The 24,170-nt window shown below is 50.8% G+C and overlaps 1 protein-coding gene across 1 annotated transcript in view; it reads left to right on the forward strand.

The window, feature by feature from the left end:
- LOC147091301 (ATP-dependent RNA helicase DDX19A-like) overlaps positions 1-24,170 on the forward strand; it is a 75,712-nt gene that overhangs the window by 23,262 nt on the left and 28,280 nt on the right. Inside the window, exons 2-7 of the mRNA XM_085976723.1 lie at positions 7,075-7,149; positions 7,447-7,582; positions 13,697-13,789; positions 14,831-14,933; positions 16,908-17,022; positions 18,094-18,271. Of these exons, the coding sequence (XP_085832849.1) occupies positions 7,458-7,582; positions 13,697-13,789; positions 14,831-14,933; positions 16,908-17,022; positions 18,094-18,271 (614 nt within the window). The 5' untranslated portion in view covers positions 7,075-7,149; positions 7,447-7,457. The remainder of the gene's footprint in view (positions 1-7,074; positions 7,150-7,446; positions 7,583-13,696; positions 13,790-14,830; positions 14,934-16,907; positions 17,023-18,093; positions 18,272-24,170) is intronic.

Raw genomic sequence — 24,170 nt, forward strand, 5'->3', positions numbered from 1 at the left:
CAGATACAGCACGGGTTAGATACACAGTGAAGCTCCCTCTACACTGTCCCATCACACACTCCCAGGGCAGGTACAGCACGGGTTAGATACAGAGTAAAGCTCTGTCTACACTGTCCCATCAAACACTCCCAGGGCAGGTACAGCATGGGTTAGATACAGAGTAAAGCTCCCTCTACACTGTCCCATCAAACACTCCCAGGGCAGGTACAGCATGGGTTAGATACAGAGTTAAGCTCCCTCTACACTGTCCCATCAAACACTCCCAGGGCAGGTACAGCACGGGTTAGATACAGAGTAAAGCTCCCTCTACACTGTCCCATCAAACACTCCCAGGGCAGGTACAGCACGGGTTAGATACAGAGTAAAGCTCCCTCTACACTGTCCCATCACACACTCCCAGGGCAGGTACAGCACGGGTTAGATACAGAGTAAAGCTCCGTCTGCACTGTCCCATCAAACACTCCCAGGGCAGGTACAGCACGGGTTAGATACAGAGTAAAGCTCCCTCTCCACTGTCCCATCAAACACTCCCAGGGCAGGTACAGCACGGGTTAGATACAGAGTAAAACTCCCTCTCCACTGTCCCATCAAACACTCCCAGGGCAGGTACAGCACGGGTTAGATACAGATTAAAGGTCCCTCTGCACTGTCCCATCAAACACTCCCAGGGCAGGTACAGCACTGGTTAGATACAGAGTAAAGCTCCCTCTCCACTGTCCGATCAAGCACTCCCAGGGCAGGTACAGCACGGGTGAGATACAGAGTAAAGGACCCTCTGCACTGTCCCATCAAACACTCCCAGGGCAGGTGCAGCCCAGGTTAGATACAGAGTAAAGCAACCTCTACTGTCCCATCAAACACTCCCAGGGCAGGTACAGCACGGGTTAGATACAGAGTAATGCTCCCTCTACACTGTCCCATCAAACACTCCCAGGACGGGTACAGCACGGGTTAGATACAGAGTAAAGCTCCCTCTACACTGTCCCATCAAACACTCCCAGGGCAGGTACAGCACGGGTTAGATACCGAGTAAAGCTCCCTTTACACTGTCCCATCAAATACTCCCAGGACAGGTACAGCACGGGTTAGATACAGAGTAAAGCTCCCTCTACACTGTCCCATCAAACACTCCCAGGACAGGTACAGCACGGGTTAGATACAGAGTAAAGCTCCCTCTACACTGTCCCATCAAACACTCCCAGGGCAGGTACAGCACGGGTTAGATACAGAGTAAAGCTCCCTCTACACTGTCCAATCAAATACTCCCAGGACAGGTACAGCACGGGTTAGATACAGAGTAAAGCTCCCTCTACACTGTCCCATCAAACACTCCCAGGGCAGGTACAGCACGGGTTAGATACAGAGTAAAGCTCCCTCTACACTGTCCCATCAAACACTCCCAGGGCAGGTACAGCGCGGGTTAGATACATAGTAAAGCTCCCTCTACACTGTCCCATCAAACACTCCCAGGGCAGGTACAGCACGGGTTAGATACAGAGTAAAGCTCCTTCTGCATTGTCCCATCAAACACTCCCAGGGCAGGTACAGCACGGGTTTGATACAGAGTAAAACTCCCTCTGCACTGTCCCATCAAACACTCCCAGGGCAGGTACAGCACGGGGTTAGATACAGAGTAAAGCTCCCTCTACACTGTCCCATCAAACACTCCCAGGGCAGGTACAGCACTGGTTAGATACAGAGTAAAGCTCCCTCTACACTGTCCCATCAAACACTCCCAGGACAGGTACAGCACGGGTTAGATACAGAGTAAAGCTCCCTCTCCACTGTCCCATCAAACACTCCAAGGGCAGGTACAGCACGGGTTAGATACAGAGTGAAGGTCCCTCTGCACTGTCCCATCAAACACTCCCAGGGCAGGTACAGCACGGGTGAGATACAGAGTAAAGGACCCTCTGCACTGTCCCATCAAAAACTCCCAGGGCAGGTACAGCCCAGGTTAGATACAGAGTAAAGCTCCCTCTACTGTCCCATCAAACACTCCCAGGGCAGGTACAGCACGGGTTAGATACAGAGTGAAGCTCCCTCTACACTGTCCCATCAAACACTCCCAGGACAGGTACAGCACGGGTTAGATACAGAGTAAAGCTCCCTCTACACTGTCCCATCAAACACTCCCAGGGCAGGTACAGCACGGGTTAGATACAGAGTAAAGCTCCCTCTACACTGTCCCATCAAATACTCCCAGGACAGGTACAGCACGGGTTAGATACAGAGTAAAGCTCCCTCTACACTGTCCCATCAAACACTCCCAGGACAGGTACAGCACGGGTTAGATACAGAGTAAAGCTCCCTCTACACTGTCCCATCAAACACTCCCAGGGCAGGTACAGCATGGGTTAGATACAGAGTAAAGCTCCCTCTACACTGTCCAATCAAATACTCCCAGGACAGGTACAGCACGGGTTAGATACAGAGTAAAGCTCCCTCTACACTGTCCCATCAAACACTCCCAGGACAGGTACAGCACGTGTTAGATACAGAGTAAAGCTCCCTCTACACTGTCCCATCAAACACTCCCAGGACAGGTACAGCACGGGTTAGATACAGAGTAAAGCTCCCTCTACACTGTCCCATCAAACACTCCCAGGGCAGGTACAGCACGGGTTAGATACAGAGTAAAGCTCCCTCTGCATTGTCCCATGAAACACTCCCAGGGCAGGTACAGCACGGGTTAGATACAGTGTAAAACTCCCTCTCCACTGTCCCATCAAACACTCCCAGGGCAGGTACAGCACGGGTTAGATACAGAGTAAAGCTCCCTCTGCACTGTCCCATCAAACACTCCCAGGGCAGGTACAGCACGGGTTAGATACAGAGTAAAGCTCCCTCTACACTGTCCCATCAAACACTCCCAGGACAGGTACAGCACGGGTTAGATACAGAGTGAAGGTCCCTCTGCACTGTCCCATCAAACACTCCCAGGGCAGGTACAGCACGGGTTAGATACAGAGTAAAGCTCCCTCTACACTGTCCCATCAAACACTCCCAGGGCAGGTACAGCACGGGTTAGATACAGAGTAAAGCTCCCTCTACACTGTCCCATCAAATACTCCCAGGACAGGTACAGCACGGGTTAGATACAGAGTAAAGCTCCCTCTACACTGTCCCATCAAACACTCCCAGGACAGGTACAGCACGGGTTAGATACAGAGTAAAGCTCCCTCTACACTGTCCCATCAAACACTCCCAGGGCAGGTACAGCATGGGTTAGATACAGAGTAAAGCTCCCTCTACACTGTCCAATCAAATACTCCCAGGACAGGTACAGCACGGGTTCGATACAGAGTAAAGCTCCCTCTACACTGTCCCATCAAACACTCCCAGGACAGGTACAGCACGTGTTAGATACAGAGTAAAGCTCCCTCTACACTGTCCCATCAAACACTCCCAGGACAGGTACAGCACGGGTTAGATACAGAGTAAAGCTCCCTCTACACTGTCCCATCAAACACTCCCAGGGCAGGTACAGCACGGGTGAGATACAGAGTAAAGCTCCCTCTGCATTGTCCCATCAAACACTCCCAGGGCAGGTACAGCACGGGTTAGATACAGAGTAAAGCTCCCTCTACACTGTCCCATCAAACACTCCCAGGGCAGGTACAGCACGGGTTAGATACAGAGTAAAGCTCCCTCTACACTGTCCAATCAAATACTCCCAGGACAGGTACAGCACGGGTTAGATACAGAGTAAAGCTCCCTCGACACTGTCCCATCAAACACTCCCAGGGCAGGTTCAGCACGGGTTAGATAGAGAGTAAAGCTCCCTCTACACTGTCCCATCAAACACTCCCAGGACAGGTACAGCACGGGTTAGATACAGAGTAAAGCTCCCTCTACACTGTCCCATCAAACACTCCCAGGACAGGTACAGCACGGGTTAGATACAGAGTAAAACTCCCTCTACACTGTCCCATCAAACACTCCCAGGACAGGTACAGCACGGGTTAGATACAGAGTAAAGCTCCCTCTACACTGTCCCATCAAACACTCCCAGGGCAGGTACAGCACGGGTTAGATACAGAGTAAAGCTCCCTCTGCATTGTCCCATCAAACACTCCCAGGACAGGTACAGCACGGGTTAGATACAGAGTAAAGCTCCCTCTACACTGTCCAATCAAATACTCCCAGGACAGGTACAGCACGGGTTAGATACAGAGTAAAGCTCCCTCTACACTGTTCCATCAAACACTCCCAGGGCAGGTACAGCACGGGTTAGATACAGAGTAAAGCTACCTCTACACTGTCCCATCAAACACTCGCAGGACAGGTACAGCACGGGTTAGATTCAGAGTAAAGCTCCCTCTACACTGTCCCATCAAACACTCCCAGGACAGGTACAGCACGGGTTAGATACAGAGTAAAACTCCCTCTGCACTGTCCCATCAAACACTCCCAGGACAGGTACAGCACGGGTTAGATACAGAGTAAAGCTCCCTCTACACTGTCCCATCAAACACTCCCAGGGCAGGTACAGCACGGGTTAGATACAGAGTAAAGCTCCCTCTACACTGTCCAATCAAATACTCCCAGGACAGGTACAGCACGGGTTAGATACAGAGTAAAGCTCCCTCTACACTGTCCCATCAAACACTCCCAGGGCAGGTACAGCACGGGTTAGATACAGAGTAAAGCTCCCTCTACACTGTCCCATCAAACACTCCCAGGACAGGTACAGCACGGGTTAGATACACAGTAACGCTCCCTCTACACTGTCCCATCAAACACTCCCAGGACAGGTACAGCATGGGTTAGATACAGAGTAAAACTCCCTCTACACTGTCCCATCAAACACTCCCAGGACAGGTTCAGCACGGGTTAGATACAGAGTAAAGCTCCCTCTACACTGTCCCATCAAACACTCCCAGGGCAGGTACAGCACGGGTTAGATACAGAGTAAAGCTCCCTCTGCATTGTCCCATCAAACACTCCCAGGGCAGGTACAGCACGGGTTAGATACAGAGTAAAACTCCCTCTGCACTGTCCCATCAAGCACTCCCAGGGCAGGTACAGCACGGGGTTAGATACAGAGTAAAGCTCCCTCTACACTGTCCCATCAAACACTCCCAGGGCAGGTACAGCACGGGTTAGATACAGAGTAAAGCTCCCTCTACACTGTCCCATCGAACACTCCCAGGGCAGGGACAGCACGGGTTAGATACAGAGTTAAGCTCCCTCTACACTGTCCCATCAAACACTCCCAGGGCAGGTACAGCACGGGTTAGATACAGAGTAAAGCTCCCTCTGCACTGTCCCATCAAACACTCCCAGGGCAGGTACAGCACGGGTTAGATACAGAGTAAAGCTCCCTCTACACTGTCCCATCAAACACTCCCAGGGCAGGTACAGCACGGGTTAGATACAGAGTAAAGCTCCCTCTACACTGTCCCATCAAACACTCCCAGGACAGATACAGCACGGGTTAGATACACAGTGAAGCTCCCTCTACACTGTCCCATCAAACACTCCCAGGGCAGATACAGCACGGGTTAGATACACAGTGAAGCTCCCTCTACACTGTCCCATCACACACTCCCAGGGCAGGTACAGCATGGGTTAGATACAGAGTAAAGCTCCCTCTACATTGTCCCATCAAACACTCCCAGGGCAGGTACAGCACTGCTTAGATACAGAGTGAAGCTCCCTCTCCACTGTCCCATCAAACACTCCCAGGGCAGGTACAGCACGGGTGAGATACAGAGTAAAGGACCCTCTGCACTGTCCCATCAAACACTCCCAGGGCAGGTACAGCCCAGGTTAGATACAGAGTAAAGCTCCCTCTACTGTCCCATCAAACACTCCCAGGGCAGGTACAGCACGGGTTAGATACAGAGTAAAGCTCCCTCGCCACTGTCTGATCAAACACTCCCAGGGCAGGTACAGCACGGGTTAGATACAGAGTAAAGCTCCCTCTACTGTCCCATCCAACACTCCCAGGGCAGGTACAGCCCGGGTTAGATACAGAGTAAAGCTCCCTCTACACTGTCCCATCAAACACTCCCAGGGCAGGTACAGCACGGGTTAGATACAGAGTAAAGCTCCCTCGACACTGTCCCATCAAACACTCCCAGGGCAGGTACAGCACGGGTTAGATACAGAGTAAAGCTCCCTCTACACTGTCCCATCAAACACTCCCAGGGCAGGTACAGCACGGGTTCGATACAGAGTAAAGCTCCCTCTACATTGTCCCATCAAACACTCCCAGGGCAGGTACAGCACGGGTTAGATACAGAGTAAAGCTCCCTCTACACTGTCCCATCAAACACTCCCAGGGCAGGTACAGCACGGGTTAGATACAGAGTAAAGCTCCCTCTACACTGTCCCATCAAACACTCCCAGGGCAGGTACAGCATGGGTTAGATACAGAGTAAAGCTCCCTCTACACTGTCCCATCAAACACTCCCAGGGCAGGTACAGCACGGGTTAGATACAGAGTAAAGCTCCCTCTACACTGTCCCATCAAACACTCCCAGGGCAGGTACAGCACGGGTTAGATACAGAGTAAAGCTCCCTCTACACTGTCCCATCAAACGCTCCCAGGGCAGGTACAGCACGGGTTAGATACAGAGTAAAGCTCCCTCTGCACTGTCCCATCAAACACTCCCAGGGCAGGTACAGCACGGGTTAGATACAGAGTAAAGCTCCCTCTACACTGTCCCATCAAACACTCCCAGGGCAGGTACAGCACGGGTTAGATACAGAGTAAAGCTCCCTCTACACTGTCCCATCAAACACTCCCAGGGCAGGTACAGCACGGGTTAGATACAGAGTAAAGCTCCCGCTACACTGTCCCATCAAACACTCCCAGGGCAGGTACAGCACGGGTTAGATACAGAGTAAAGCTCCCTCTACACTGTCCCATCAAACACTCCCAGGGCAGGTACAGCACGGGTTAGATACAGAGTAAAGCTCCCTCTACACTGTCCCATCACACACTCCCAGGGCAGGGCTGGAACCTGAGGGTAGACGTCACCCGGTGTCCTTTGTGGTGTCGGTGCTGGAATGAGTCGTACGGATCTGGCCAGTAACCGAATCTTTTCCTTCTCCCGGCGTCAGGATCTCTGGGGCGAGACTGGAACAATGATGACAATGAGATCGATGATGACAATGAGATCGACGACGACAGCGAAGGTATTGCTTGGCGCTCTTTGTCGGAGTGGAGGTCCTTTGACCCCGCTGTCTGGGGGGCTGGGTTTTGACCACAGGTCGCCAGAGAGCGCAAGATCAGAGTCTGACCCCTCTGTCCCCGCCCATCAGAGTGAGGTGCTCTTTATCCCCTCTGTCTGGTGCTGAGGGGAGCAGGGGTGGTCGGTGGAGGAGGAAGCGACACCTCTGTGTGGGTGGGTTGAGGGGGTGGATAACAACAGTGAACCGCACCCCCACGTAGCGTATTGACTGCCGTTCTCTCTCTCTCTCTCTCTCTCTCAGTCGACGTCGCCATGCAGTCCCTCTTGAACAAGCTGATCCGGAAATCGCTGATCGAATCCAGCCATAGCGTCGAGGTGCTGCAGAACGACCCCAGCTCCCCGCTGTACTCCGTCAAGACCTTCGAAGAGCTGCGGCTGTACGTATTCGGTTGTTAAATCCTATCTGTTAGTGTTTTGAGGTTGTAACATATGATCTAGACGAGGCAACTAGATGTAATATCTCCAAGTTTGCAGATGACACAAAGCTGGGTGGGCGTGTGTGCTGTGAGGAGGATGCTGAGAAACTCCAGTACGATTTGGACAGGTTGGGCGATTGGGCAGATGCATGACAGATGCATTATAATGTGGATAAATGCGAGGTTATCCACTTTGGTGGCAAAAACAGGAAGGCAGATTATTATCTGAACGGCAATAGATTGGGAGAAGGGGAAGTGCAACGAGACCTGGGTGTCCTTGTGCACCAGTCGCTGAAGGTAAGCATGCAGGTGTAGCAGGCGGTTAAGAAGGCAAATGGTATGTTGGCCTTCATAGCAAGAGGGTTCGAGTACAGGAGCAAGGATGTCTTGCTGCAGTCGTACAGGGCCTTGGTGAGACCACATCTTGAGTATTGTGTGCAGTTTTGGTCGCCTTATCTGAGGAAGGATGTTCTTGCCATGGAGGGAGTGCAGCGAAGATTCACCAGGCTCATACCTGGGATGGCGTATGAGGAGAGATTGGGTCGATTAGGCTTATATTTGCTGGAGTTTAGAAGAATGAGAGGGAATCTCATTGAAAGTTAGAAAATTCTAACAGGACTAGACAGACTAGATGCAGGAAGGATGTTCCCGATGGCGGGGGAGTCCAGAACCAGGGGTCACAGACTAAGGATAAGGGGTAAGCCATTTAGGACTGAGATGAGGAGGAATTTCTTCACCCAGAGAGTGGGGAACCTGTGGAATTCTCTACCACAGAAGGCAGTAGAGGCCAATTCATTAAATATATTCAAGAAGGAGTTATATTTCTTAAGGCTAAAGGGATCAAGGGATATGGGGAGAAGGCAGGGACAGGGTACTGAATTTGGATGATCAGCCATGATCTCATTGAATGGCAGAGCAGGCTCGAGGGGCCGAATGGCCTCCTGCTTCTATCCTCTGTGTTTCTATATGTAGCTGGCAGGGTAGATGAGGGGGAACCAGTGGATGTAGTGTATTTGGATTTTCAGAAAGCATTCGATAAGGTGTCACACGAGGTTATCGTAGAAAACTAGGGCTCCTGGGGTCGGGGGTAATATATTCGCATGGGTTGAGCATTGGTTAATGGACCCACCTGGAGTACTGTGCACAGTTTTGGTCTCCTTATCTGAGAAAGGACACACATACCTTTTTAGAGGGCGTGCAACGAAGGTTCACTAGATTGATCCCTGGCTTGTCCTATGAGCAGAGATTGAGTAAGTTGGAGGTTAGAAGAATGAGAGGTGGTCACATTGAAACATAAAAGATTCTGAGAGGTTGTTTCCCCTGGCTGGAGGGTCCAGAACTAGGGGGCAGAGTCTTGGGATAAGGGGTCGGCCTTTTAAGACTGAGATGAGAAGGAATTTCTTCACTCAGGGTTGTGAATCTTTGGAATCCTGTACCCCAAATGGCTGTGGATTCTGAGTTGTTGAGTACTTCCAAGGCTGAGATCGATAGATTTTTGGATATTAAGAGAATCAAGGGCTATGGGGATTGGTGGAGTTGAGGTCGAAGATCAGCCATGATCTTCAAGACTGGCAGGGCAGGCCCGAGGGGACCTATGGCCTACTCCTGCTCCTAATTCTTATGTTCTTATGACAGACAACAGAGTAGGAATAAACGGGTCATTTTCGGGTTGGCAGGCTGTAACTAGTGGGGCACCGCAAGGATCAGTGCTTGGGCCTCAGCTATTCACTGTCTACATCAATGACTTGGATGAGGGGTCCAAGTGTAATGTGTCCAAGTTTGCTGACGATACAAAGCTAGGCGGGAAAGTAAGATGTGAGGATGCAAAGAGACCGCAACGGGTCATAGACTGGTTAAGTGAGTGGGCAAGAACATGGCAGATGGAATATAATGTGGAGCAATGTGAAGTTACCCACGTTGGTACGAAAACTAGAAAGATTGATCATAGAAATATAGAAAATAGGAGCAGGAGTCGGCCATTCGGTCCTTCGAGCCTGCTCCGCCATTCAATGTGATCATGGCTGATCCTCTATCTCAATACCATATTCCCGCTCTCTCCCCATACCCCTCGATGCCTTTTGTGTCTAGAAATCCATCTATCTCCTCCTTAAATATATTCAGTGACTTGGCCTCCACAGCCTTCTGTGGTAGAGAATTCCACAGGTTCACCACCCTCAGAGTGAAGAAATTTCTCCTCATCTCAGTCCTAAATGTCCTACCCCATATCCTGAGACTGTGACCCCTCGTTCTCGACCCCCCAGCCAGGGGAAACATCCTCCCTGCATCCAGTCTGTCAAGCCCTGTCAGAATTTTATACGTTTCAGTGAGATCCCCTCTCATTCTTCTAAACTCTAGAGAATACAGGCCTAGTGACCCAATCTCTCCTCATACGACAGCCCTGCCATCCCAGGAATCAGTCTGGTGAACCATCGATAGATTTTTGGATATTAAGGGAATCAAGGTATATAGGAATAGTGCGGGAAGGTGGAGTTGAGGTAGAAGATCAGCCATGATCTTAATGAATGGCGGGGCAGACTCGAAGGGCTGAATGGCCGACTCCTGCTTCAAGTTCTTATGTTCTTAGAAGGTCATGAGTTTGAGCCCCCGCTCTGGATTCTCAAGCCCGATAATCCCAGGCCCTACACTCGCCTGGTTACCCAGTGCTGAGGGCGCATTGCCCTGTCAGAGGGGCAGTGCTGAGGGAGCGCTGCCCTGTCGGAGGGGCAGTACTGAGGGAGCGCTGCCCTGTCGGAGGGGCAGTACTGAGGGAGCGCTGCACTGTCGGAGGGGCAGTACTGAGGGAGCACCGCACTGTCGGAGGGGCAGTACTGAGGGAGCGCTGCACTGTCGGAGGGGCAGTACTGAGGGAGCGCTGCACTGTCGGAGGGGCCGTACTGAGGGAGCGCTGCACTGTCGGAGGGGCAGTACTGAGGGAGCGCCGCACTGTCGGAGGGGCAGTACTGAGGGAGCACTGCACTGTCGGAGGGGCAGTACTGAGGGAGCGCTACACTGTCGGAGGGGCAGTACTGAGGGAGTGCTGCACTGTCGGAGAGGCAATACTGAGGGAGCGCTGCACTGTCGGAGGGGCAGTACTGAGGGAGCACTGCACTGTCGGAGGGGCAGTACTGAGGGAGCGCTACACTGTCGGAGGGGCAATACTGAGGGAGTGCTGCACTGTCGGAGGGGCAGTACTGAGGGAGCACTACACTGTCGGAGGGGCAGTACTGAGGGAGCACTACACTGTCGGAGGGGCAGTACTGAGGGAGCACTACACTGTCGGAGGGGCGGTACTGAGGGAGCGCTGCACTGTCGGAGGGGCAGTACTGAGGGAGCGCTGCACTGTCGGAGGGGCAGTACTGAGGGAGCGCTGCACTGTCGGAGGGGCAGTACTGAGGGAGCACTACACTGTCGGACGGGCAGTACTGAGGGAGCGCTGCACTGTCGGAGGGGCTGTCTTTTGGATGAGACTTTAAATCGAGGCCTTGTCTGTCCCCTTAGGTGGGTGTAAAAGATCCTACGATCGCTAATTCAAATAAGGGCAGCGGGAGTTCCCTCTGGTGTCTTGGGGCCAATATTTATCCCTCACCCAGCATCACTGAACCAGATTTTCTGGTCATTTATCTCATTGCTGTATGTGGGATTTTGCTGTGCACAAATTGGCCGCAGCGATTCCTACATTACAAAAGTAACGATACTTCAAAAAAAAAACACGACTTCATTGGCTGTAAAAGGACAGATTTGCAGGGCTATGGGGAAAGAGCAGTGGGGAGTGAACATAACCTAAGAAATAGCAGGAGTCGGCCATTCGGCCCCTCGAGCCTGCTCCGCCATTCAATAAGATCATGGCTGAACTTCTACCTCCACTCCAGCTACCCGCACTATCCCCATATATCCCTTGATTCCTTTAGTATCCTAAAATCTATCGATCTCAGTCTTGAATATGCTCAACGATTCAGCATCCACAGCCCTCTGGGGTAGAGAATTCCAAAGATTCACCACCCTCTGAGTGAAGAAATTTCTCCTCATCTCAGTCCAAAATGGCCGACCCCTTATTCTGAGACTGTGACCCCTCGTTCTAAAATCCCCAGCCAGGGGAAACATCCTCCCAGCATCTATCCTGTCCAAGAATTTTATACATTTCAATGAGATCATCTCTCATTCTTCTAAATTCTAGGGAATATAGGCTCGATCTACTCAATCTCTCCTCGTAGGACAATCCCCTCATCGAGTCATAGGTAGAGTCATAGGGGGAACAATTGGGTGAGTAGCGCCACCAGTTAGCGCCTAAAGAGGCAGTCAGTGGCTGTAGCGCCACTGGCTGCGCCTCCCGCGATATTCAGCAGGGGCGCTAATGGTGGCGTTAGCCATTTGCGCCGCGCCGCCACCGATGACGTCATTGGTGTGCGCAGTGCCCCATTCGCGCCCCGTTCGCGATATTTGGTAGCGAACGCCGCAGTTGCGCCGTTCGCTACCCGCGCCCGGTTCACGGGGCCTTGCTGTGCCGGCAGTGGCGCAAGTTAATGTGGAGGTGCGGGGCGGCCGCCTTTTTCAGCGGCCGCCTGCCAGCACCTCCGTCCCCGGCCTCCTGACCCCACCCCCCCCCGCGGCATTGCCGGCTGTTTCCCGAGAGCCCGGCACTTCTCCTCGGTGCCGGGCTCGTTTGCCGGCACTCGCGAGCGGGGATCGCGCTGTTGCAGGCCCCTCCCCCTTAACAACGGGAGGAAGGCCTGCAGTACCGCAGCGTGCCGTAGCGCTGCGGCACGTTGTGCTGCGATATTCAGTTTCAGCGCCCTAAGAGGGACGCGGAGCGCCTCGAGCCTCGCCCCGTCTCCCTCTAGGGGCACTGGAACTGAATATCTGACGATCGCTAAAGCCTCGAACGCTGCGCTAAATCCTGCGTCCCGGCGACTTTGACGCCCCAACCCAATTTCTAGGCCATATAGTTATACAGCACAGAAAGAGGCCCTTCGGCCCATCGTGTCCGCGCCGGCCATCAAGCCCTGTCTGTTCTAATCCCATTTTCCAGCACTTGGTCCGTAGCCTTGTCTGCTTTGGCATTTCAAGTGCTCATCTAAATGCTTCTTGAATGTTGTGAGGGTTCCTGCCTCTACCACCCTTTCAGGCAGTGAGTTCCAGATTCCAACCACCCTCTGGGTGAAAAAGCTTTTCCTCAAATGCCCTCTAAACCTCCTGCCCCTTACCTTGAAACTATGCCCCCTGGTTATTGACCCCTCTACTAAGGGGAAAAGTTCCTTTCTATCTACCCTATCTATGCCCCTCATAATTTTGTACACCTCAATCAGGTCCCCCCCCTCAGCCTTCTCTGCTCTAAGGAAAACAACCCCAGCCTGTCCAGTCTCTCTTCATAGCTGAAGTGCTCCAGCCCAGGTAACATCCTGGTGAATCTCCTCTGCACCCTCTCCAATGCAATCACATCCCTCCTATAGTGTGGCGACCAGAACTGCACACAGTATTCCAGCTGTGGCCTAACTAGCGTCATCCCTGGAGTCAGTCCAGTGAACCTTCGTTGCACTCCCTCTAAGGTAAGTATATCCTTCCTCAGATAAGGAGACCAAAACTGTGCCCAGTACTCCAGGTGTGGTCTCACCAAGGTCCTGTATAATTATCGGAGGGGCCGAGACTCGATAAAGGTCATGTTTCCCCCGACACAATCCCTTATAAAATTCTAACAGGACTAGACAGACTAGCTGCAGGAAGGATGTTCCCGATGGCCGGGGAGTCCAGAACCAGGGGTCACAGTCTAAGGATAAGGGGTAAGCCATTTAGGACTAAGATGAGGAATTTCTTTACCCAGAGAGTGGTGAACCTGTGGAATTCTCTACCACAGAAGGCAGTAGAGGCCAATTCATTAAATATATTCAAGAAGGAGTTGGATATATTTCTTAAGGCTAAAGGGATCAAGGGATATGGGGAGAAAGCAGGGACCGGGTACTGAATTTGGATGATCAGCCATGATCTCGTTGAATGGCGGAGCAGGCTCGAGGGGCCGAATGGCCCACTCCTGCTCCTATCTTCTATGTTTCTATGACCAACTGTCCCTCCACTCCCACACAGGAAACACATGTTGCTACAAGGAGTCTACGCCATGGGCTTCAACCGACCATCTAAGATCCAGGAAGCAGCTCTACCCATGATGCTGGCCGACCCGTGAGTATTCTGGACAGGGTGTGTAGGGGTCTGTGGCTCTAGTGTGTTTGTGTGTGTGTGTGTGAAGGAATAAGCAATATACCTATTCAGAAAAATACACCATCCTCTGAAAGAATTTTGACTTTATTAAAACATGACAAACTGGGTTTGAAAATCTGGAAACCTAACAATGGAAAAGCTGTAAACAGCATACAAGCTACTGAGATAAGATAAGTTGTTGACACTGAATCAATAGCCTTATTGAAGCAGGAGGTTAGAGGTTCCAGAAAGTCTGAAGCCTTGGAAAGAACACAATAGTATACCCTGTTAAAAGTGTCTTAAACCAACACTTCGGAAAGAAATCACAATAATTAAAGAAACATACGCCTTCGTAAATGTAACATCAAATGAAACACTGAGACACGAACCAGTGTTGCAAACAGTTGAGGTAACTAAGAAGACAATGGTGCAACCGGTTGAGGTATTTTTAATTTACACGTTGTAAAAAGACACAAACAGAAAACATTGGTAAGAATGACATCAAATAGATGCACCAGCATCACGTTGTTTTTATGATGAGCTTCGAACACCTAGAGTAGAGACACGAGCCTGCATTGCTACCAGCTGAACTGACTGTAAGAATAGCAGAAGGCAACAGAAAAATGACTAGTAATAATCCTTTCGTGTGTGTGTGTGTGTGTGTGTCTCTGGAGCCCGTAGACTATGCAGTGAGTGAGACCTGCAGACTCCTCTCCCGCCCACCGCGTCGCCCTCCCGGCCCAGCAGAACACACCCTGGGCTCTCCGTGCTCCACGTGGGGCTCCGCGGCCGCAGCAGACTAAGGCGGAGGAGGATGGAGGGACGCGGGATCGGACCCCCTCAGCCTTCCCTAAATCCCGCCCCTTCCTCACCACCCCTCCGAAATCCAAATCTGTGAATCCTGCTCTTCACTCGCTGTCCTGAACCCTTCACTTCTTCCGTCCTCTGGCCTCGTGCCTTGGCGAGGGGGGTGGGCTGCGTTCAGCACCTGACTGCCCGCCGCTGACTCCGATCTGTCCCTAGGCCGCAGAACCTCATCGCTCAATCGCAGTCGGGCACTGGAAAGACGGCAGCTTTCGCGCTGGCCATGTTGAGTCGCGTGGACCCCAGGCAGCGACATACGCAGGTGAGAGCGGGAGAGGGGCAGCGAGCGAGGGACTTGGCTACGGTCTGCGCTCAGCCCGCCAATGATACATGTGCAATCCCCCCGCTGTAACGGCGTCGTCCCTGGCTCAGTTGGGTAGCACGCATGCTCTCCGAGTTAGAAGGTCGTGGATTTGAGCCCCCTCCACTCCAGAGACTCGAGCTTCTTAATCCCAGGCCCGACACTCCCTGCTTACCCAGTACTGAGGGAGCGCTGCACTGTCGGAGGGGCAGTACTGAGGGAGTGCTGCACTGTCGGAGGGGCAGTACTGAGGGAGCGCTGCACTGTCGGAGGGGCAGTACTGAGGGAGCGCTGCACTGTCGGAGGGGCAGTACTGAGGGAGCGCTGCACTGTCGGAGGTGCAGTACTGAGGGAGCGCTGCACTGTCGGAGGGGCAGTACTGAGGGAGCGCCGCACTGTCGGAGGGGCAGTACTGAGGGAGCGCTGCACTGTCGGAGGTGCTGTACTGAGGGAGCGCTGCACTGTCGGAGGTGCAGTACTGAGGGAGCGCTGCACTGTCGGAGGGGCAGTACTGAGGGAGCGCTGCACTGTCAGAGGGGCAGTACTGAGGGAGTGCAGCACTGTCGGAGGGGCAGTACTGAGGGAGCGCTGCACTGTCGGAGGGGCAGTACTGAGGGAGTGCAGCACTGTCGGAGGGGCAGTACTGAGGGAGCGCTGCACTGTCGTAGAGGCAGTACTGAGGGAGCGCTGCACTGTCGGAGGGGCAGTACTGAGGGAGCGCTGCACTGTCGGAGGGGCAGTACTGAGGGAGTGCAGCACTGTCGGAGGGGCAGTACTGAGGGAGCGCTGCACTGTCGGAGGGGCAGTACTGAGGGAGCGCTGCACTGTCGGAGGGGCAGTACTGAGGGAGTGCAGCACTGTTGGAGCTGCCGTCTTTTGGATGAGACGGTAAACCGAGGGCCTGTCTACCCCCTCAGGCAGACGTAAAAGATCCCACAGACAGTATTGGAAGGAGGGCAGGGGACTTCTCCCTCGTGTTCTGGGCCAATATTTATCCCATCATTAAACAGACTACCTGGTCATGACCTCATTGTTGTTCGTGGGATCTTGCTGTGCGCTAATTGGCTGTCATCTTTCCTACATCACATGTTATCTTGTCTACACTTTAAAAAAAAAAAAAGTACTTCATTGGCTGTGAAGTGCGTTGGGGAGTCCTGAGGTTGTGAAAGGTGCTTCCATCCATTTGTCCCTCCTATGCTGTACCTGCCCTGGGAGTGTTTGATGGGACAGTGTAGGGGGAGCTTTACTCTGTATCTAACCCATGCTGTACCTGCCCTGGGAGTGTTTGATGGGACAGTGTAGAGGGAGCTTTACTCTGTATCTAACCCATGCTGTACCTGCCCTGGGAGTGTTTGATGGGACAATGTACAGGGAGCTTTACTCTGTATCTAACCCGTGCTGTACCTGCCCTGGGAGTGTTTGATGGGACAGTGTAGAGGGAGCTTTACTCTGTATCTAACCCGTGCTGTACCTGCCCTGGGAGTGTTCGATGGGACAGTGTAGAGGGAGCTTTACTCTGTATCTAACCCATGCTGTACCTGCCCTGGGAGTGTTTGATGGGACAATGTACAGGGAGCTTTACTCTGTATCTAACCCGTGCTGTACCTGTCCTGGGAGTGTTTGATGGGACAGTGTAGAGGGAGCTTTACTCTGTATCTAACCCATGCTGCACCTGCCCTGGGAGTGTGTGATGGGACAGTGTAGAGGGAGCTTTACTCTGTATCTAACCCGTGCTGTACCTGCCCTGGGAGTGTTTGATGGGACAGTGTAGAGGGAGCTTTACTCTGTATCTAACCCGTGCTGTACCTGCCCTGGGAGTGTTTGATGGGACAGTCTAGAGGGAGCTTTACTCTGTATCTAACCCGTGCTGTACCTGCCCTGGGAGTGTTTGATGGGAGCTTTACTCTGTATTTTGAATTCTTTCTGTCCCTCCAGTGCCTGTGCCTGTGTCCCACCTATGAGCTGGCGTTGCAAACGGGACAGGTGGTCGAGCAGATGGGCAAATACTGTACAGACATCGAAGTGGGATACGCTATCCGAGGAAACCGCAGTGAGTCGGGGATTTGCGGAGGGGCGGGGCAACACGGGAGACAGTGGGTGGTGGAGGGGGGAGGGGTGGGAGACGGGATAAATGCGAGGTTATCCACTTTGGTGTCAAAAACAGGAATGCAGATTATTATCTGAATGGCAATAGATTGGGAAAGGGGAAGTGCAACGAGACCTGGGTGTCCTTGTGCACCAGTCGCTGAAGGTAAGCATGCAGGTGCAGCAGGCGGTTAAGAAGGCAAATGGTATGTTGGCCTTCGTAGCGAGAGGGTTTGAGTACAGGAACAGGGATGTCTTGCTGCAGTTGTACAGGGCCTTGGTGAGACCACATCTTGAGTATTGTGTGCAGTTTTGGTCGCCTTATCTGAGGAAGAATGTTCTTGCCATGGAGGGAGTGCAGCGAAGATTCACCAGACTGATACCTGGGATGGAAGGAATGACGTATGAGGAGCGATTGGGTCGATTGGGCTTGTACTCGCTAGAGTTTAGAAGAATGAGAGGGGATCTCATTGAAACTTACAAAATTCTAACAGGACTGGACAGACTAGCTGCAGGAAGGATGTTCCTGATGGCCGGGGAGTCCAGAACCAGGGGTCACAGTCTAAGGATAAGGGGTAAGCCATTTAGGACTGAGATGAGGAGGAATTTCTTCACCCAGAGAGTGAAGAACCTGTGGAATTCTCTACCACAGAAGGCAGTAGAGGCAAATTCATTAAATATATTCAAGAAGGAGTTGGATATATTTCTTAAGGCTAAAGGGATCAAGGGGTATGGGGAGAAAGCAGGGACAGAGTACTGAATTTGGATGATCAGCCATGATCGCATTGAATGGCGGAGCAGGCTCGAGGGGCCGAATGGCCTACTCCTGCTCCTATCTTCTATGTTTCTATGTGGTGGGGTGTGGGAGACGGGTGGGGGCGGGGGAGTGGGTGGGTGATGAAGGGAGGCCGGCAAGCGGGTGGAGACTGGAGACGGGGGGGGGGGAGGGATCCGGGGTGTGAAGGTGGTGGACACATGAAGACAGCCCAGGGTTTAATTGGCCGCTCCGGTTTTGTTTCCCCTCCTTGCCGACCAGTCTGGCGCGGCACCCAGGTGCAGGAGCAGATCGTGATCGGCACGCCGGGGACGCTCCTCGACTGGTGCTTCAAGCTGGGCCTGGTGGACATGAAGCGCATTCGCGTCTTTGTGCTGGACGAGGCGGATGTGATGATCAGCACGCAGGGCTACCTGGACCAGAGCTTCCGCATCCACAGGTAAAACTGGAGCCCAAACTCTCAGCGTTAAGGGAGCGAAAATACCACCCATACCTGCCCCCACCCACCCACCCCCTGTCTTGGGTTGATCTAGGGTTTTGCCCTTATGTGGAAGTATTATAAAATATCGTTATATATCCCTATTGTCATCCATGGCTCAGTTGGTAGCACATGGCTGATTTTCTACCTCATCTCCACTTTCCTGCACTATCTCCAAATCCCTTGATTCCCTCAATATTCAAAAATCTATCGATCTCTGTCTTGAATATACTCAACGACTGAGCCTCCACAGCCCTCTGGGGTAGAGAATTCCAAAGATTCCCCACCCTCTGAGTGAAGAAATTTCTCCTCATCTCAGTCCAAAATGGCCGACCCCTTATTCTGAGACTGTGACCCTGTGTTCTAGACTCCCCAGCCAGGGGAAACACCCTCCCTGCATCTACCCTGTCAAGTCCTGTAAGAATTTTGTGTGTTTCAATGAGATCACCTCTCATTCTTCTAAACTCTAGAGAATGTAGGCCTAGTCTACTCAATCTGTCCTCATAGGACAATCCCCTCATCCCAGGAACCAGTCTGGTGAACCTTCGTTGCACTCCCTCTATGGCAAGTCTATCCTTCCTCAGGTAAGGAGACCCAAACTGTACACAGTACTCCAGGTGTGGTCTCACCAGGGCCCTATATAATTGCAGTAAGACGTCTTTACTCTTATACTCAAATCCTCTTGTAATAAAGGCCAACATACCATTTGCTTTCCTAATCGCTTGCTGTACCTGCATGTTAACTTTCAGTGATTCGTGTACAAGGACACCCAGGTCCCTCTGAACACCAACATTTCCCAATCTCTCTCCATTTAAAACATTCTCTGCTTCTGTATTTTTCCTACCAAAGTGGATAACTTCACATTTCTCCACATTATATTCCATTTGCCATGTTCTTGCCCACTCACTTAGCCTGTCTATATCCCCTTGAAGCCTCCTTGCATTCTCCTCACAACTTACATTCCCACCCAGCTTTGTATCATCAGCAAACTTGGATATATTACATTTGGTCCCCTCCTACAAATCATTGATGTAGATTGTGAATAGCTGAGGCCCAAGCACTGATCCTTGCAGTACTCCACTAGTCACAGCCTGCCAACCCGAAAATGACCCGTTTATTCCTTACTCTATGTTTTCTGTCCGTTAACCAATCCTCAATCCATGCTAGTGTATTACCCCCAATCCCATGAGCCCTAATTTTGTTTAATAACCTCTTGTGTGGCATCTTATCGAATGCCTTCTGAAAATCCAAATACACCACATCCACTGCTTCCCCCTTATCTATTCTGCTAGTTACAACCTCAAAAAGCAAACCGATTTGTCAAACACAATTTCCCTTTCATAAATCCGTGCTGACTCTGCCCAATCCTATTATTATTTTCTAAGTGCCCTGTTACCACGTCCTTAATAATACAGTAGATTCAAACATTTTCCCTACTACTGATGTCAGGCTAACTGGTCTGTACTTCCCCGTTTTCTCTCTTCCCTCCTTTCTTAAATAGTAGGGTTACATTTGCTACCTTCCAATCCACAGGAACTGTTCTAGGATCTGTGGAATTTTGGAAAATGACAACCAATGCATCCACTATCTCTATAGCCAACTCTTTCAAAACCCTAGGATGTTGGCCATCGGGTCATGGGGATTTATCGACTTTCAGTCCCATTCATTTCTCCAGTACTCTTTTTTACTAATACTAATTTCTTTCAGTTCCTCATTCTCGCTAGGCCCTTGGTTCTCTACTATTTCCGGGAAGTTTTTTGCATCTTCTGTGAAGACAGACACAAAGTATTTGTTTAATTTCTCTAATTTCTTTATTCCCTGTTATAATTTCTCCTGTCTCAGCCCGTCAGGGACCCATGTTTACTTTCGCTAATCTTTTCCTTTTTACATACCTATAGAAGCTTATACAGTCTGTTTTGATGTCGTTCGCTAGTTTACTCTCATTCTATTTTCCCTTTCTTTATCAATTTCTTGGTCCTCTGAATTCTAAGATCCTCCCAATCCTCAAGCTTACTACTCTTTTGGCAACATTATAGGCCTCTTCTTTGATCCTGCGATATGTGGGAACTCGGCGACACTTTCTGTGTCCCTGACAACTATGTGTGCAGGAAGTGTGTCCAGCGGCAGCTACTGGCAGACCGCATTGCGGCGCTGGAGCTGCGATTGGATTCATACTGGACCATTCGCAATGCTGAGGACGTCGTGAATAGCACGTTTGATCAGTTGGTCACACCGAAGGCAAAGGTTGGGCAGGCAGAAAGGGAATGGGTGACCAACAGACAGAGTACTAGGCACAGGCAGGTAGTGCAGGGGTCCCCTGTGGACATCCCCCTCTCAAACAGATACACCACTTTGAGTACTGTTGGGGGGGATGGCTGGACCTGGGAGAGAGCAGCATCGGCGGCAGAGCTTAAAAGCGGCAGCAGTGAACGAGGCCCGACCACAGAGCCTGGACCTGGGAGAGAGCAAAAGCGGCGGCAGTGAACGAGGCCCGACCAATTCAGCAGCAGGGGAGAGAGGTAAAAAGTAATCAAAGTGTGATGTCAGCAGGAAGCAGGTATGGTTGGTGAGTATTTCTCTCTTTTTTAAACTTTAACTCTGGTTTATAGTTTCTAAGGTCTCTCTGGTGTAGCAGGGACTGTTGGTAAAACTATTTAACTAGTGTAATTAGTGGGATTGATTGATTTAATTTAAACTCAATTAATTAAAGGGTAAATCATGGCAGGACAGCCCGGCCCTGTGATCTGTTCCTCCTGCGAAATGTGGGAACTCAGGGACACCTCCTGTGTCCCTGACAACTACGTGTGCAGGAAGTGCACCCAGCTGCAGCTACTGACAGACCGCATTGCGGCGCTGGAGCTGCGATTGAATGCATACTGGAGCGTTCACAATGCTCGGGACATCGTGAATAGCACGTTTAGGGAGTTGGACACACCACAGGTAGAGGTTGGACAGGAAGAAAGGGAACGGGTGACCAACAGGCAGAGTACTAGGCGCAGGCAGGTAGTGCAGGGGTCTCCTGTGGCCATCCCCCTCTCCAACAGATACACCACTTTGAGTACTGTTGGGGGGGGGGGGATGGCTTATCAGAGGAAGGCAGCAGCCAACTTCCTGGCACCAGGGGTGGCTCTGCTGCACAGAATGGGAGGAAAAAGAGTGGTAGAGCTATAGTAATAGGGGATTCAATTGTAAGGGGAATAGATAGGCGTTTCTGCGGCCGCAAACGAGACTCCAGGATGGTGTGTTGCCTCCCTGGTGCAAGGGTCAAGGATGTCTCCGAGCGGCTGCAGAACATCTTGGAAGGGGAGGGTGAACAGCCAGTTGTCGTGGTGCATATAGGCACCAACGATGTAGGTAAAAAGCGGGATGAGGTCCTAAAAGCGGAATATAGGGAGTTAGGAGGTAAATTAAAAAACAGGACCTCAAAGGTAGTAATCTCAGGATTGCTACCAGTGCCACGTGCTGGTCAGAGTAGAAATAGAAGGATACTTCAGATGAATACGTGGCTAGAGGAATGGTGCCGGGGGAGAGATTCAAGTTCCTGGGACATTGGAACCAGTTCTGGGGGAGGTGGGACCAGTTCAAACCAGACGGTTTGCACCTGGGCAGGACTGGGACCGATGTCCTAGGGGGAGTGTTTGCTAGTGCTCTGGGGGAGGGTTTAAACTAAAATGGCAGGGGGTTGGGAACCTGAGCAGGGAGACAGAGGAAAGGGAAACAAGGATAAAAGCAAAAGATAGGAAGGAGAAAAACAAAAGTGGCAGTCAGAGAAATCAACGGTTTAAATCAAACGTGGCCACAGCAAATAATCATTCTAATAGGTCTAAGAGCGTTAAAAAAACAAGCCTGAAGGCTTTGTGTTTTTACGCGAGGAGCATTTGTAATAAGGTGGATGAATTGGCTGCGCAAATAGAGGTAAACGAATATGATTTGGTTGGGATTACGGAAACGTGGCTCAAGGATGGCCAAGACTGGGAACTCAACATCCAGGGGTATTCGATATTCAGGAAAGATAGGCAAAAAGGAAAGGGAGGTGGGGTGGGGTAGCATTACTGGTTAAAGAAGGGATTAACACAATTGTAATGAAGGATATTAGCTCTGATGATGTGGAATCTGTATGGGTAGAATTGAGAAATACTAAGGGGAAATAAACATTAGTGGGAGTGGTATATAGACCTCCCAACAGTAAGGCGGAGGTTGGGGATGGCATTAAAAGGGAAATTAAAGAAGCGTGCAATAAGGGCACAGCAGTCATCATGGGTGACTTAAATCTACATATAGATTTGGCTAACCAAATTGGTAACGATACTGTGGAGGAGGAATTCCTGGAGTGTTTACGGGATGGTTTCCTGGACCAATATGTCGAGGAACCAACCAGAGATCAGGCCATCTTAGACTGGGTATTATGTAACGAGAAAGGATTAATTAGCAATCTTGTTGTACGAGGCCCCTTGGGTCGGAGCGATCATAATATGATCGAATTCTTCATTAAGATGGAGAATGAAGTAGTTGGCTCAGGAAAAAAGGGTCCTCAATTTAAATAAAGGAAACTACGATGGTCTGAGGAGCGAGTTGGGTAGGATTGATTGGGGAATGGCACTCAAAGGGGTGACGGTGGATAGGCAATGGCAAACATTCAAAGACTGAATGGATGAACTACAGAAGTTGTTCATCCCAGTTTGGCACAAAAATAAAACAAAAAAGGTGACTCAACCGTGGGAAACAAGGGAAATTAGGGATAGCATAAGATCCAAGGAGAGCACATACAAATTGGCCAGAAAAAGCAATAATCCTGAGGATTGGGAGCAGTTCAGGATTCAACAAAGGAGGACAAAGGGATTAATTAAGAAAGGGAAAATAGAATATGAGAGTAAGCTTGCAGGGAACATAAAAACTGACTGTAAAATCTTTTATAGATATGTGAAGAGAAAAAGATTGGTGAAGTCAAGCGTAGGTCCCTTGCAGTCAGAATCGGGGGAATTTATAATGGGGAACAAAGAAATGGCAGACCAACTAAATACATATTTTGGTTCTGTCTTCACAAAGGAGGACACAAATAACCTCCCAGAAATACCAGGGAACATAGGGTCTGATGAAAGGGTGGAACTGAAAGAAATCAGTATTTGTAGGGAAATGGTGTTAGGAAAATTGATGGGACTGAAGGCCAATAAATCCCCAGGGCCTGATAATCTACATCCCAGTGTACTTAAGGAAGTGGCCCTAGAAATAGTAGATGCATTGCTGGTCATCTTCCAGAACTCGATAGACTCTGGAACAGTACCCATGGATTGGAGGGTAGCTAATGTTACCCCACTATTCAAAAAAGGTGGCAGAGAAAAAGCGGGGAATTATAGACCGGTAAGCCTGACATCGGTAGTGGGGAAAATGCTAGAGTCCATTATAAAAGCTGTAATAGCAGAGCACTTGGAAAGCAGTGACAGGATCGGACAAAGTCAACATGGATTTACAAAAGGTAAATAATGCTTGACTAATCTACTGGAATTTTTTGAGGATGTAACTGGTAAAATAGATAAGGGAGAACCAGTGGATGTGGTGTATTTGGACTTTCAGAAGACTTTCGATAAGGTCCCGCATAAGAGATTAGCGTGCAAAATTAAGGCACGTGGGATTGGGGGCAAGGTATTGACTTGGATAGAGAACTGGTTGGCGGACAGAAAGCAAAGAGTTGGAACAAACGAGTTGTTTTCCGAGTGGCAGGCAGTGACTAGTGGGGTACCGCAAGGATCGGCCCTAGGACCCCAGCTGTTCACAATATATATTAATGATCTGGACGAGGGAATTGGATGTAATATCTCCAAATTTGCAGACGACACAAAGCTGGGTGGGAGGGTATGCTGCG

The sequence above is a fragment of the Somniosus microcephalus genome, unplaced genomic scaffold (genome assembly GCF_052327205.1).
Source record: "Somniosus microcephalus isolate GS21.2 unplaced genomic scaffold, FLI_Smic_1.0 unresolved_chr3, whole genome shotgun sequence".
NCBI classification, from domain to species: domain Eukaryota; kingdom Metazoa; phylum Chordata; class Chondrichthyes; order Squaliformes; family Somniosidae; genus Somniosus; species Somniosus microcephalus.